Source organism: Podarcis tiliguerta (genome assembly GCF_965153285.1).
Source record: "Podarcis tiliguerta genome assembly, chromosome: 2".
Taxonomy (NCBI): Eukaryota; Metazoa; Chordata; class Lepidosauria; order Squamata; family Lacertidae; genus Podarcis; species Podarcis tiliguerta.
This window is the reverse complement of record NC_139535.1, coordinates 43233726-43248646: the sequence shown is the minus strand read 5'-3', so window position 1 is coordinate 43248646 and position 14921 is coordinate 43233726. Positions and strand designations below refer to the sequence as shown.

At 40.6% G+C, this 14921-nt stretch overlaps 1 protein-coding gene across 3 annotated transcripts in view; it reads left to right on the top strand.

Annotated features, from left to right (window-relative positions):
• The window catches only part of CACNA2D3 (calcium voltage-gated channel auxiliary subunit alpha2delta 3), a 480742-nt gene that overhangs the window by 336143 nt on the left and 129678 nt on the right, over window positions 1–14921 (top strand). For all 3 annotated transcript variants that reach the window (XR_014506519.1, XM_083420935.1, XM_083420934.1), the window contains 3 exons: window positions 6165–6236; window positions 7391–7471; window positions 12827–12901. Coding sequence is in view for 2 of the 3 variants with exons in the window: in XM_083420935.1 (XP_083277061.1) it covers window positions 6165–6236; window positions 7391–7471; window positions 12827–12901 (228 nt within the window). In the remaining variant the exon portion in view is untranslated. The remainder of the gene's footprint in view (window positions 1–6164; window positions 6237–7390; window positions 7472–12826; window positions 12902–14921) is intronic.

Below are 14921 nucleotides of genomic sequence, written 5' to 3'. Positions count from 1 at the left end.
AGCATCATGATCACACATGACCCACACCTAATTTCCAGATGTTGAGCATAACATCAGCATAGGTAGATCCCAACACATGTAGACTCTAGTCACTGATCTGTATATCGCAAAACTGAATCATACTGGATCACATTATTCATGCCTATGAAGACTGGGTTCTACACATGTAGGCAGGCTGTAACTAAAAGTAAATCTGATTTATTTATTTTCGGGGGGCGGGGAGAGCAGCTTTTTATTTTTCAGTTCTTATTATATTACATGCACAGCATCCTGAAGCCCCCCCCCCCCATGCTGGAGTGCCTGGTCTCTTGTGAGCCTGTAGAATTTGACTATTCTACTATGTTAAATGCTGAACTGGTCCTTTGAATAGTTGTTTTTTAAAAAAATCTGGTGTTATAAGAACCTCAAAAGGAGAGTCAGAATATAAAACCCAAAGTTCTATTTCTCAACAAAAAACCCACACTTCCTCCCCCTCCCTCCAAAAATCATTATCTCTTAAGAAGTTTCCTTCCATTTAAATTTTGTGCATATCATTTACAATTAGGAAATGTAGATGTCTCATGAAATGTAAAAATACCCCTTTGCAATAGCACTTAAAAAGAAATGGCAATGTGTTTACCTTTAAAAATCAAAGCAAATGGGAGTGGGAGAATCTGGACTTCGTTACTGGGTTTAATCTAATTATTCTTGCATTTCAAAGGACAAACACACACCCTTCTATTTGGAGTAGGAATGCTGAAGATCTTAAAAATAAATTCTATTATACACACACACAAAAAGGAGGAGTTGGTATGAACACTGACAGAAACAAACGGTGGGTTGGGGGCTTTTCGGATTAGAATTTCAGGCAAGACAACGTGCACTAACCTCGTGATATACACTTGTTGTAAAAGGCAGAACTTTTGGGCCAGTTCACACAACATGATTTGCAGGCACAAATCTTGTAAATGATCTCTGGCCTCTGGAATCTTGATGTCTCCACCAAAATACCTCATACTGTGGCCATATTCCTGAGAGCTGCACCGACATGTTGGCCAGGGGGTGGGGAGCTCCCGTCCCACACAATCACATACTGCCTGAGCACGGTGCTTGGAAGTCTTTGGGCAGGCCAAAGCATGAGGCTGTCACCCTATGTGGAGAGCATGTCTTCCAAGCGTAGTGTGAAATGTTTATAGAGTTGGTCGTGTTAGAAGGGGAGCATTCGAAACCATTCTTTACAAATAAAACCAAGAACACAATCCTTTCAGAATGAGGTTTGGGGATTGTCCCTCCATCTGCCTTTTGGCAATCCCTGCCTCTACTGTAAACTGTGCCCTCTGTCCAAGAAATAGAAACTAATAATAATAATAATAATAATAATAATAATAATAATAATAATTCTATCTTGCGTGGAATTTGTAATATCCAGGCCGAAGGTATTCAGATTTCCCTTGCCTTGGTGTTTCTTCTTTCTTTCTTTCTTTCTTTCTTTCTTTCTTTCTTTCTTTCTGCTTCTTGCTTGCTTCAAATTGCTTATCTGGGGGAACTGCTTGCTTTCTCAGCCCATCCAGGAAAAGGGTTTCCCCAGAAACTGCACTCCCACTTTTTGGAGTGCCTGCTTTGGAGTGGATGATGAAGACCAGACTAGAATTAGCTGATTCCACCTGACACTGGTTCTCACTCTGCCTCCCATTGGGCTTCTTGCTTTTCACCTCACCAGCTACCACTGTTGTCTCACTGGGGGGAAACAGTCCTTCCTTCAGTGGTAAATGGAAGGGTAGGAGACATCCATGGAACAAAGGGAGGTTTTTTTGATGGATTAGTTTGCACTCTCCGCTAGCCTCCTGTCTCACCTCTGCCTTCCTTTTCTGTGTTGCCATACATATCCATCTATGTACCAGGTGTGAGGCTCAGGAAGAAGACTTGACCCCACCTTCCCACAGTTCTCTTATGCATGCCTAGAATTCTGGACCCTTACTTTATAAAACTTTGCACTTGGTTTGCTCTTCTACTTTATTAAAATCCTGTCTAGAACTAGCTTATTAAACACCTTCAGCTATATTGTACAATAACATCTAGGAAGAATAGAATTAATAGGCCAGGAATATATAGCAATGTCAAGGATGGCTAAATTTTATATTACATTAATCTTTGGGAGGAAATTCTCTGATTTGGTCACCAACTCATAGTTAACAAGTTCCATTAGGAAAAGTGACTCAGCTCTGCTCACCCATTTATGTAAAGAGAAACATTCAGAAAGCTTGATGCAATGTCTGGAAGACTTGCTCTGTTTTTTTAATTTCAATTCTGCTTCTGCTTTGTGGCTTCCCACTTCTTACATAATATGTTAATGTTTTCCCTAACATAACAATTAGAGTTAAGCTGGAACGTTTCAGGAAGGCAACCACGTTAACCTTATGGTATCTTAAAGACTAACAGATTTATGGTGCAATAGATAACTTACTGTGGACTAGAGACCACTTTTTTCAGATGCTTGAAGCATCTTCTGTTGACCAGGTATAAAGGATAGGAATGGAATGCCTCTTGAAATCAGTAGCAAAGTGTTGTGGAAGATGGACATATTACCTCACTGAATTTCTAAAAGTTTTTCTGCTTCCCTGGAAGCCATCGTATTCATTGTTGACATGGAGAAGCACGTCTCAGTTCCTGTCCTTAAAGGCCTAAGTTATCTTTGCCTGAGATAACTCACGGGCATCTAAGGCTGCAGCCAACCTCTGGGGCTGGCGAACAGTGTGTCTTAATGGAGCGGCAGTCCTTCAGCTCATGCTGGCTGAGGTGGAAGACTGGAAGGAGGCAGGTATATCACTTCACTAGCCTGAATACTGCCAGTGACACTTCTGCCCACTTACACATTGGGCTGGTGGAATGGAGAATTCTGTATAGGCAGCACTCCCCAAGCAGAGGCTGGCACAACTAGGTGGAGGGACACCCTGCCTGATGCAAGGGGGATTCTGTTTGCAACATAATCTATACCAGCCAGTGCTGGATTTATGTATAAGCTAAACAAGCTATAGCTTAGGGCCCCACTCTCTTCGGGGGTGGTGGAGTTAAAAGTATTTCACTATTAATATACTTAATTGTATTTCAGTTCAACAATTACTTTGATGAAATACATATTTTGTTAGGTGCAAATGGCTTTAGATACCTATTAGGTCCATAAATTACCATATAGCATATATTCAACACAAAAAACAGTGACAATTTGTTGTTGACAAAGGACAGCTGGACATATAAAGGGCCCCATTACCTTCAGTAGTTTAGGGCCTCATCAAACTTAAATCTGGCCCTGACACCAGCCTCCGCCAATCTGGTGCCCTCTAGATGTTGTTGGATTACAGTTCCCATAACCTTCTCTGCAGTCTTATCTGTCCTGGCTGCTACTTCTGATTCCTTGCTCTTCTTTACCTTTTTTGTATGCTTGCCAGTTTCATTTCTATACACTAATCTCAATCTACCTTCCAACACTATAAGCCAGCCGGAAAGGCAATATAGTTCACTACATTTCTGTTTCCTGTATTAACTAGGTTTCTTCTTCCTTCCCACTCTTAAGTTTCAGTTTCTTGAGTTTGTATTTTCCATGATATTTTGCATCCCTGGCAAGAACAACCTTTAAACAGAAAGTAACCATTTTATAACTTAAAAAGCAAATGCATAATGTCGGAACAGTTTTGTTCATGTTGGGCATTCCTTTCACAATGTGCTTTCCAGTTCAGAAAATAGTGATATTTGGCAGCTGTAAAAACATTCAATCTGATGCATTAACCATTTAACATTTTGTCCTACTTCTCTGTTTATACAAATTATTAATAAATATGTTGTTTGAACCCATGGGACTCCTTTACTAACTACGTTAAGACTCCTGTCTTCAGATGCTAGCTAATTTCCACTTGGTTTATTAACTTTAAAAAGTATTTTATTTTAGATTTAAACTTACACGTGCTTATGATTACATTATTTCACGATAACAGAATTCCTATGGATTCCAGTGGAACATACCAATTAAAGCATTTGTTTGTTTAGGCATTTGTTGACTGTCCAGGAACAACATTTCTTGGGTGGCTCACCACCTTCAAAGAGAAAACAACACCCTCCAGCTTCCATCATGTCTTGGCCTTGCTTTTTGCCTAATTATATCAAAGAGCCATTTAATAAAATGGCTACGAAAGAATTTCAAAAACGAATAGTTGGATTTAGAATTAAGCGTATATAACAATGCTGGGAGCAGCAGCAGACGTGCCTGCTTTCTCCTCTGCATTGCAGCCTCCTCAAAAATAGTCCATCAAGGTTTGGGAGACCCTACTGAATTGGTAGGCTGCAGCATGGGTGATTCCCCCCCCCCCCCATCAGGCAAAGGCAACTCCAGAGAGTGGGAGGTCTGCTTGTGAAATACACCTTTGCCCAGTTTTTCAGGATCCTTCCTTCCCTCTCAGCCCTCCCCATGCCACAGTGCACCCTATTTCACAGGGAGGAGGAGTGGAGAAATCAGTTCCACCAGCCCCATTATAGATGCTTAATTCTGGAGTCAGCCCAGTGCTTTAGCTAAATATACATTCTGCTAAATGTTTGGTGTTTTGCTCTTGACTTTCTGAAATACTTAGAGGTATGGTGTTCTCTCAGTGGCAGTGGACTGCTTGAACAATTGTTTCTCCCTGGGGAAATGGCAGCATGTTTTGATAGCTCTTTGTATCTGTAAACTATCCATGCCAATATACGTACATTTGTAAGACGGCGAAACTCTGCATCCACCAAAAGTGCTGTGCTCCAGGACACTGTGGGCATGCACCTGAGTGCATAACCTACATGCTCCCTGGCATTACACCCTGGAAACCTCAGCCATACTGTCTGGACCCATTGTTGTGCTCCTACAAGTGATGTCACTGTGGCTGGGAGGGAACGTTTGAACAGCCCCTGGCTAGAGGGGATTGAGGGATGTGTGGGAATTGTGTGGGAGGGAAGATCCAGAGATAATTTTTTTTAAAATTCCAAACATATGCTTGCCCCTGACCACAGTTTGGTGCATGTGTGTGTGTGTGACTTAATTCTGTATATCCTGTCACCGTGTTAATTTGCCACTTAATGTGCTTTGTAAATAAATAGTATATTGAGTAGTAATCCATATAAAGCAATCCTTTATATGTGTACTTTGTTCATAAGAATACATGAAAGGCTATCGTATATTACCGTAACTATTAATGCCTCAACTCCCACTGACTGGCAAAACCACATTATACCAGCTTTACAGGTAAAAAAACTTGGAGATATGAACTTTTGAGATATGAGGAATCATATAAAGACTTAGTTTTCTATTCTTCCAGGAACAGTTTCGCAAACAGTCAAAATTGTCCATCACAAATCTACCGGGGGTGGGGGAAAATATGTCCCCATTTTCCTAGTCACAATCTTAATATGTGGTTGCCATATGTTTGGTGACAACATAGAATTTGATTGTTTCCCAATGCTGGGGCTGAATTTGGCCATGGGAAAGCAGGAGGTAGAAGACTGGCTCAGCCACCGAATAGCACTGTTTTTTCGCTAACAGGGAATTTGCCTGTCATCTGTGTTTGCATGAGCTATATGCAGTCTGTGAGCCAGGAGTTCACAGAGGTCAGCAGCATTGTCGTACATGATCTCTAACATAGCTGCAATGCATCGGAGATTGTGGAAATGACTATGGCTGAGAGACAGAAGCTCTCAACTCACTTCTTACCAAGCTGGCATGAAAGCCATGTAAGAAGCAGCCCAGTGGAGTGTAGGTATTAGCCCAAAGGCTACCGTCATCTACTACCATCAGAGTGTTCGTCCTGCAAAAAGTTGTAAATTGGATCCCACGAGAAGTGGAAATGTAAAGAAAATTAAGGGAGATTTGTCTGAATACAAAAATATTCAATACATATCCAACAGATGAGTAAAAGATTACAGTAATAGATTTCTCTTTCTTTAAATGAAAGATGATTTCAACAACACCTTCCGACAGGCACATGTTTTGGACTGAGCCTCACTCAGATGCACTAAAAAGCAATGCAATGCAGGTTGCAATGGGCTCTTAAACATCATTTCCATTAATCAGAAGATACCTTCTTTGGATGCTTTCATAGCTATGATTTGATAATGGTCCCATCTCATATTGCTCTGTATTAATATCTCTTCTTATTTTTTAAATGTAGCTTGCAGACGATCAGGGATTGGTTTTGATGACCACTGTTGCCATGCCAGTATTTAGTAAGCAAAATGAGACTGTAAGTACTCACGCCATACACCAGCCATGTGCTACAAAATCAGCACAAATGTGAACGTCTTGATGAAGCTATGCATTTCTCGACTGTTGGTATCCTCTACCTTCTCCCCATAAATGTGTACTTGGTGTTAAAATAAATGCCATACAACATACTTAGCAGCAAAGAACTGAAAGAACTTTCAGTGGTTCTTGAAATAAAACGCCTTGTCCCTTTTTAAGAAGCAGCACATATTAAAAATACAAATATCAAGGTTTTAAATACTGTTTAGCATAGTTGGGGTTTTTTTGGACATCAGATAGGATGCAATCCAGGCAAAGCTAAATATTTTTTAATTTATGCTTGGAAGCTATTGGTTTCAATAGGATCTAAGCACCCCAATCTTTCCCTGAATTGTTCAGATTTGCAACACTATTGTATTGGGCGCACAGCAGCCTACTGTTCAAGGTGGAATAGATCGCAGGTAGGAAAAAGGTAACACGTGTGCACCTGTAACCAATTTTACCATAGAAATTCTCTGCAACAACATGTGCACATGTTTGTGCATAAGATACTGTACATCTGTGCACACATACACAAACATGTGTGCTTTTGCTGTCACTGTGGTTTTTCTGATTGGAGCAAATGTCTCTAATTATTCTTTTCTTAGACTAGTGCTAGTGTATATATCCAGAAATATTTCTACTATATTTCTATAATAGGGATCTGGGATTTTAAAAATCTATTTCCATTTTATATTTGCATTTACCTTGCCCTTCACATTTAATTCTTGCCTCCTGGGCTTCACTAGCTATTTGAAACAGAAGATAAATTGCATTTTTCTATGCCATATTTTGTCTGGATGGGGCTTCCTGAGTCAGAGTGTTTAATTGAAAGCATCCTTATCAGCTGCAACTTTGCACACAACCTTTGATTTTATTTCTAGGGTAGGGGAAAGAAGACATCTATTGATTTTGTTTGTGTGCGTATTCAGCCAGATTAGCTGCAGCCACCCATAATACCTTGTCAAATAGTTGGAAGAATTAGCTAGTTATCGGCAGTGCTCAGTTCAGTTTTAATCCATATGGGAAATACTTATTGACTGAATTACTGTGCTCTAACTGTAATTGTTTGTTCCAACTAATCTGCATTTTTTCCCAAACAATCTTTTAAAATAGAGATCGAAAGGCATTCTTTTGGGAGTTGTGGGCACAGATGTTCCAGTGAAAGAACTTCTAAAGACTATTCCAAAATACAAGGTAAATAACATTTTGATTACCAGTTCATTGTATTGAATTAGAAGTAAATTACATTTATATGCTGCAAAATATCTATTGAATCCGGATATGCTTTTCTGCAAATGAGCAGCGTCTTCTGCAAGGGAAGGGGCTTTTCTTAACGTAACACACAACCATTGTGTAAGCAAAGAGAAGTGAAATCCAACTGTGTGGTTCTGTAGTGCAAGTTCTTGTGCAATCTCTTTCACATGGCCTTGTACAAGGTTTGCCAGGCATTGCTCCAAGTGTTGCACACCATTCCAAGATGTGTTCGTGCTATAAATCATGTTGTGCTGAGCCTTCTGTTATTTACAGAATATTGTCAGTGCTATCATTTCTTCAACGGGTGTAGCTCTAGAGGGGGGATCCAACCCATATTTTTCAAACAAATTATTTATTGGGTGTGCTTCTTATGTATAATAAAGCCAGTCTAGGTAAGCTTTCTTCACAGATCATCCCCCCCCAAAATGGAATCCCAGATCTCTTAATACCTTAGATATTACTCAGTAATGTACTATCCCTTTTTTGGAAATGGCTACATTTCCCAAATCCTTTAAAAAGAAGCGTGTTGTTGTTTTTAAGAAACCCTTCAAAACTTAGCTAAGCATATCCTCAAGCTCCTGCATGATCATGATAATAACTTACAAGCCCCAGACCTCACTTTCTGGAAACATCAATTGGCTGCACCACGTGGGATGTGAGAGGGAAGCAGACCCAAATCCTTTTAGTGCTGCTTCCGCTGTAGGGCACTGCCCAGTTGTGTGGCTACCACTGCTCAGGAACAACCAGTGCTGCCAGTGGAGCTTAGGAAGCAAAACCAGGGAGCAGACTGTAGGAAAACTCTTAGGAAAGATACTTAAGTTTGCTGTGAAGGAAGGTTAGCTACTGGTTGACAGGGCTGGGAAGGAATTTCATACACATTCACAACTGGTGTGGGTCTTTGACCTTCCACGTAGCAACATTTGTGTTCTGATGGTTGTTGTTCATTATTTTATATTTCACCACAACTCATTATTGCAGGTGGAGAGGCATTGGGTTGAATCCAGAGCAGGGATGATCACCTCTCTTCCCTCTGGGAGATCCCCTTAAGGGATCCTAGGTGGTGCTTCAAGGCCTCGGGGAGGTGGCACACATACTGCATTCCAGGCTGTATGATAGGATCGTGGTATCAGTGCACACAGTGGTTGGCCTGCAAGTCATGCAACTTCCATCAACAGCTGCCTGATAACTGGATCCCATCCTATGCCACGCCAAAACTCAGTGAGCTGTAACCAGTAAAGTTGTGGCCTAGTATAACCCACACAAGCCTATGTGTGGCTTTTCCTCTCCCACATTCCACACTGCAGGCTGAACAATATATCACTGACTTCCTCTTGCTTAGCCAAGCTGCAAGAATGACATAAGATATTGGACAAATGAGAATTTTAGATTCAAGTCGTTGCTATACAACTAATGCACTCCTTTGCTTGTAAAACTATAAACAAATATACAAGAGGACAATACAGCAATACCCACATGTGCACGCGCGCACACACACACAGAGATATTAATTGTTGACCTAAGCAGTTCTTCATAGATTCCAAAAAAAACAACTTGAGTGTCTCAAACACATTTTTTATCTTCTGTAAGATTTGTGGCTATCTATCTTACTGGAGTTAGAATCTGGGTATGCAATTACAATTATTGCCCAAGGTTCTGAATTAGCTGCAAAGCGGTCTTGAGGAGAAATTCTCATATGTGATTTGGTGTCTTCAAGGTTTGCTGAGGTGAATAGTAGGATCTAAGGCAGCACATTCCTGGTTTGGGTTCAAACTGTAGCTAAATAAGGACAGGGCTTTGGCAGTAATAGTAAATTCTTGCATCACAATTTTAAGTCTGCCAATGTACCTTGTGCAATATAGTTGATAATATATGTGCCCAAAAAGTACAGTACCAGTTTCAAGTGCACTGGACTGGAGTCCCTTTTCATTGCCCTTAGCCATTTCCTTCAAAACAATCTGTACCTGATTATGCACCACATTGTATTAGAAATGACCTCAGTTGATAATTTTCTCTCTGTGTGTGTGCGCGCGTGCAAGTACAAGTGCACACACGCAATGAGGGCTGTTCAAGGGCAGGTCAGCTGTCAACCTCTTTGTTGCTGTGGCTCTTGAATTATGTTGATTCCCTTTTCAACTATAGTCCCTCGTGCCCCATAGCACACCATTTCCCTGAGCTTCAAGAGCAGCTTTTCAGGGCCATGGGAGAAATGGGGAAGCGATGGGATGGAGAGGAGAGAAAAGCCCTATTTTGTAAGCAGAAACCTGTTTATGCTTCGCTGGATCCATCCCACCATTTCCCTGGTGGTATATAAGATTGATCCTTACTTTAGAATGAACCTTATCTGAAGAGAGTGGCCTTTCGTATAAAGTAATGTGACCTTTAAGCTAGAGAATGTCTTGAGAACAGTCACAATTGATTAAGAGATGATTTGGGCAATTTTAGAAATAAGTTGTATTATGCACTGCAAAACACACACACACCCAACCCAGCAGGTTTAAAACTATTTCCGTATTTGATCTGCCTTCCCAGCAGTAAAGCTGTGTTGTACAGAACATCTGCCAAAGCTATCAGCAGTGGGGGTTTTTCACTAGGGGACATTTTAATGACTAGACATCAGTGATTCGAAGATACATTTATTGCAATCAATGAGGGCAGTCAGCTGTGTAACAGAAGCATTGTCAAAAGGGGTAGGATTGCTATTGAAATAAGTGCAGTGCTAAATTTGATTATGCATGTACTTTCAGGCCTAATACAACACTACATTGCTCTCAGATTACTTCCAATATATCTCTGAGGTTTGAAAGTGGAAATTGTATGAGCCTCTGAATTAGAAATAGTCCCTTTTTATACATATAGTATTATGTCCATCTATGATTATTTTTTTACTCTCTTGATCACAGACAGTAAGGTGCCTAGGTCCAATTACCAGAGTCTCCTGTTGTCTTTCAGTACTGAAGTGGTTTAAACCAAATCAAGGTTTTTCCTTATCTTCAATAAGTTTAAAACAACAACTTCCATTTTCCATGGAAAGTAGAGAGCAACACATCTTCTGCACTTGCTAATTATGTTTTAGGTTCCTCCTTTCTGATAAATCGTATTGCTCAGTAAAGGAAGCAGGGATGCTTCATTTTTCTCTTCCCTTCTGTAAAGCCAAAGTTCTGCTGCCAGCAGAACTGGACAGGGGGTAACGTTTGCCCTGCCAAAACCCTGGGGTGTAAATGGTAAGCATCATAGCCCAGTCTAGGATATTTTAATTTGAAAATCTGAGGAGCCCTGAGCAGGCATATTTGAAACTCCTTCCCTCATTTTAATTTAGTAAGACAGCTGGATTTCTCGCAAAGCACAACAATTGAAATTTCACATTGAGCTCAGTCATAAGCTCTGTCAGTGACAGCTGTGCCGGATTCTGGGAAGACTGTATTTGGGGGGCTTTCTCATCCAAAAGAACCACAGAAACTAAAATAAACAAGACTTGCTTCCATATATTCTAAGGATGGTTGTGGTGAATTGGTGGCAAGTAGAGCCTTCTTAAGCATCTTCTTGCACTTTTTCCTGGCATGGGATTCTATAAGTGATAGGTGTCTACTTGTGACCGGGAAATCCATCATATAATAATTTTACTTTTACCTTTTACCTATTTCATCGTATGTGTCTATTCAGAAGTAAGCCCCAATGAGTTCAGTAGGACTTACTCCCAGATGAGTGTGTATAGGGTAGTGAATTAGGTGAAGTCCAAGTTATACTGCTGGCTTAATAAATAAATAAAAAGGCAACGAGTGAACTACTAACATTTGACAATAGTGGGTTGCCATACTGATCAATATGTGTTTTAGTTTAAAGGGATGGGGCCAAGAGAGAGAGGTGTGGCTAGAGGAGGAAAAGAAGGGGCCAAGAGCCCCACTGTGCCCTGGAAGCCATCCCACAGCCACTCCTGGCAGCACTAAATGTGTTAGATTGATGTCTATTTATCTGTTTATTTCCCCTAAAATACAGAAGAGAGTGAGAAAAGATGCATACATGCAATGAGGTGGATATTGTAGCTGTGTTGTTTCCTGAAGGGATGTGGAACCTCAGGCCCGGGAGCCAAATTCAGTTCTCCAAGCCTCTCTGTCTGGCCCTTCAGTTTGTCCCCATGCCACACACCTCACCAGCCCCTCTTTGCATCCTCCCTGACTGTCCTTGAACTCTGGTAATGCTCTTGCTGCCTGGATGGCAGATAGAGCAGGCTGTGGAAATGTGTGTAGGAAAAACCATCCTGAGATCTGTGGATTAAGGGCAGTATACAAATTCAATAATAAAAATAGTAGTAGGACAGTCGTACCTTGGATGCCGAAGGCCTTGCGAGTAAAACGTTTTGGCTCCTGAACACCACCAACCTGGAAGTGAGTGTTCTGGTTTGCGAACATTCTTTGGAACCTGAATGTCCGATGCGACTTCCGCAGCTTCCGATTGACTGCAGGAGCTTCCTGCAGCCAATCGGAAGCTGTGCCTTAGTTTCCGAACATTTTGGAAGTTGAACGGACTTCTGGAACGGATTCTGCTCAACTTCTGAGGTACCACTGTAGTAGTAGTAGAATTTGCCTTTTATCTTTTGCTTTTAGCCCTGCCCATTGTTGTTATGTGACACCCCCAAGAAGGTTGACCAGAGCTCCCCACTCCTAATATACTGAAGTCCCCACAGCTATAGGGATTTTTTTTACTACATGTTAAAGAAAAGGGACTTCACCTGAATTTGAGCAAAATGCTTTGTTGCTAAAGGCTTATAATTGCCAAGTTTGAGGTGCCAAGGCACAATGCACCAGGAAATTTTCTTGAAAACCCACTACTGAAATGTGTTTCTGTGCAGTTCACATTTTTTAGATGGGTCTTGTGCCAGAGAACTTCCCTTTTTTTAAAAAAATAAATTTTTATTAAGTTTTACACAATTATCTCCAATTAACAATTCCCAATTAACATATTTTTCTCTTTTGGACTTCCCTCAGCTTCTCTGACAATCATCCATATTTGAATTTATTATCTACGCATTCCCAAAATTAATATCGCCTTTTAAGATACCTTTACAAACATATTTACATTCTTGCAATATTCCTTATTCTTTCACAAAGCTTCTTTAAAACCCACTAGCGTTGTTTGCTCATCACATACACTTTTCAAATACTCAGAAAATTTTCCCCAATCCTCAATGAACTTGTGATCTCGTGTGCCAGAGAACTTCCTGATGGTTTGTGTTCTAAAGGTTTACCTGCTCTGTAGGCCCTATTTATTCAGGTTCTTTTTTTCCCTATATCCTTACAGTTAGGTATTCATGGATATGCATTCGCAATCACGAACAATGGATACATTCTGACTCATCCAGAACTCAGGCCTCTGGTAAGATAAAAAATATGTTGACTGATTTTATACATGCCGAGATAGAGATGTTTACATTTTCTTCTTCTTCTTAAGATATACAGAATTTAAGAGCAGAGTGTAATGGTTCACAAGGACGACTACTAAAAAGGCTACTATTTAAACTTAAATACTGCAGACATTTTTTTCCCTAGAAGCTCCAATGCAAATAATAACATAAGCCTTTTGGTGATATAGAAATGCACAGGTTGTATGGTGAGAGACCCAAACCCCTGTAAGTGCAAGGCAAAGCCATAAATTGCTGCAATTATGTACACTTACATTAAAGTGGAATTTCTGTGTTCCTAAGTAATAGCCCCTATTTGTCATGTTTAAGTGGACTCAAATTTCTAAAACTGTGTGGATATTGTATGCAAGCTCCTTCTCTTCTTTATCTTCGCTTGAAGGATTATTCCCCCAATTACTCTTTTTTTAAAAGGTGAAAATTCATTTCCATTACCCTTTTTGCCTTCTTTTAATTAACCAAAGTCAGAAAGAAGTTTGATGTGTCTGTTACATAAAAGTTTATTGAATGATAGCATAGGCTGTAGCTTCATTTTTTTGGTTTTATAGGAACACTTTAAGAGTTTCATCACCATTGAATCTAACTAAAGGAGTGGCATTAGTGAATTCACTATAATATAATATGGATGCCATTTCTAAGGTAGGCACTTAATGTAATTATCAGAATTCAACAATATATAAGCAGAAAGCAGCAATATATCTCAGAGGGGTATTTGCATATTTAAAAAGTCAGGATTATTGTACAGAAGGATTGATGGAGTCATAATTGGAGCTTGCACAAACATTTATCCCTCTAACGTTTGGATTAGGCATTACACTTGGTTAATATTTACATTTGAGTGGTTTTGATGAGAAGATGAAATGAAATTGTCAGAACACCAACATTTTCCTGGCTGTTCCTCCTTCCACCCCGAAGAAGTTTTGTTTTAAAAAGAGAACAGTGCAAAAAGGCAGTGGAATTACTTTTTTGGTATAAACTGTTTTAAGGGACATTCTAAATGTAGACAAATTATCCTACCTATAAAAACTGCTTAGTATTTTGGGATGGGAGCAGCAGTGTAAAGCTGAGGGTAGCAGCAGTTGTGATGTTAGTCATGCTATTAGCAATTATGTGAATTGCTTCTCAAAGTGAACTGCCTGCATGAGCAGAGCAAATTGGGAGCAGGATCCTGGTGTGGGGTGTCCCTGCTGTGGTCTCAGTCTACATCAGGCCCCTTGCACCGGCTGATTGCAATGTGAGGGAAGCTCCCTTTTGTTTTAATTGCAAATAGCAGGTGTTGTGACCCCAAATCAGAACTGCAACAGGACACAGTCTGCCTCTTGTACCTGCCTCCTGTGCTGGGGCCATAGTCACTCCCAGCACCTGCAATTTGCTTTTAGATTTCAAAACACTCATTTGCTAATTGCTTGAATGGAGCCTTCCTTAGTTTACCATTCAGTCTTCTAATGGGGTGGGGCTTTGCTTCAGACTCCTCCCCCCCACATGTAGATGGCGGGGGGTCAGAACCAACAAGCATAACCTTGTTCCCTCCTGGTGTGATTACAGTTGTTCAAGAGAAGAATGGCTGAAACAGTCTTATGCATTTCCTATTTAATTCTGTCTCCCATCCCGCCCCCGCCCCCCAATACCAACCCATCAGGTAGATCAGTGTTGTTTCCATTTTAAAAATAGGGAACAAATTCCAGGAGGCAGTGGCTTAGTTGCTGTCAGGGAATCTGTAAAAGGCAATAAGAAACCCAGAATCTCCCAGATCCAACACAGTGGCTGCAATGGATATTGTACAAAGCTAATCTGGAAGTGTTGGGTTGAATCCAGCGCCGCATGTGTGAAGTTCCACTCACATAATGAGATTTCCCCTTATGCATGGAAGGGGCTGCAAGGAAGAGAAGTGTGGTGCTAGCAGAGCAACAGCAGTGGATGCTCTCCAGTTCTTAGATTAGCTGCTGAGTAACTGTTCTTTCCAGCTGGGCACCCTTG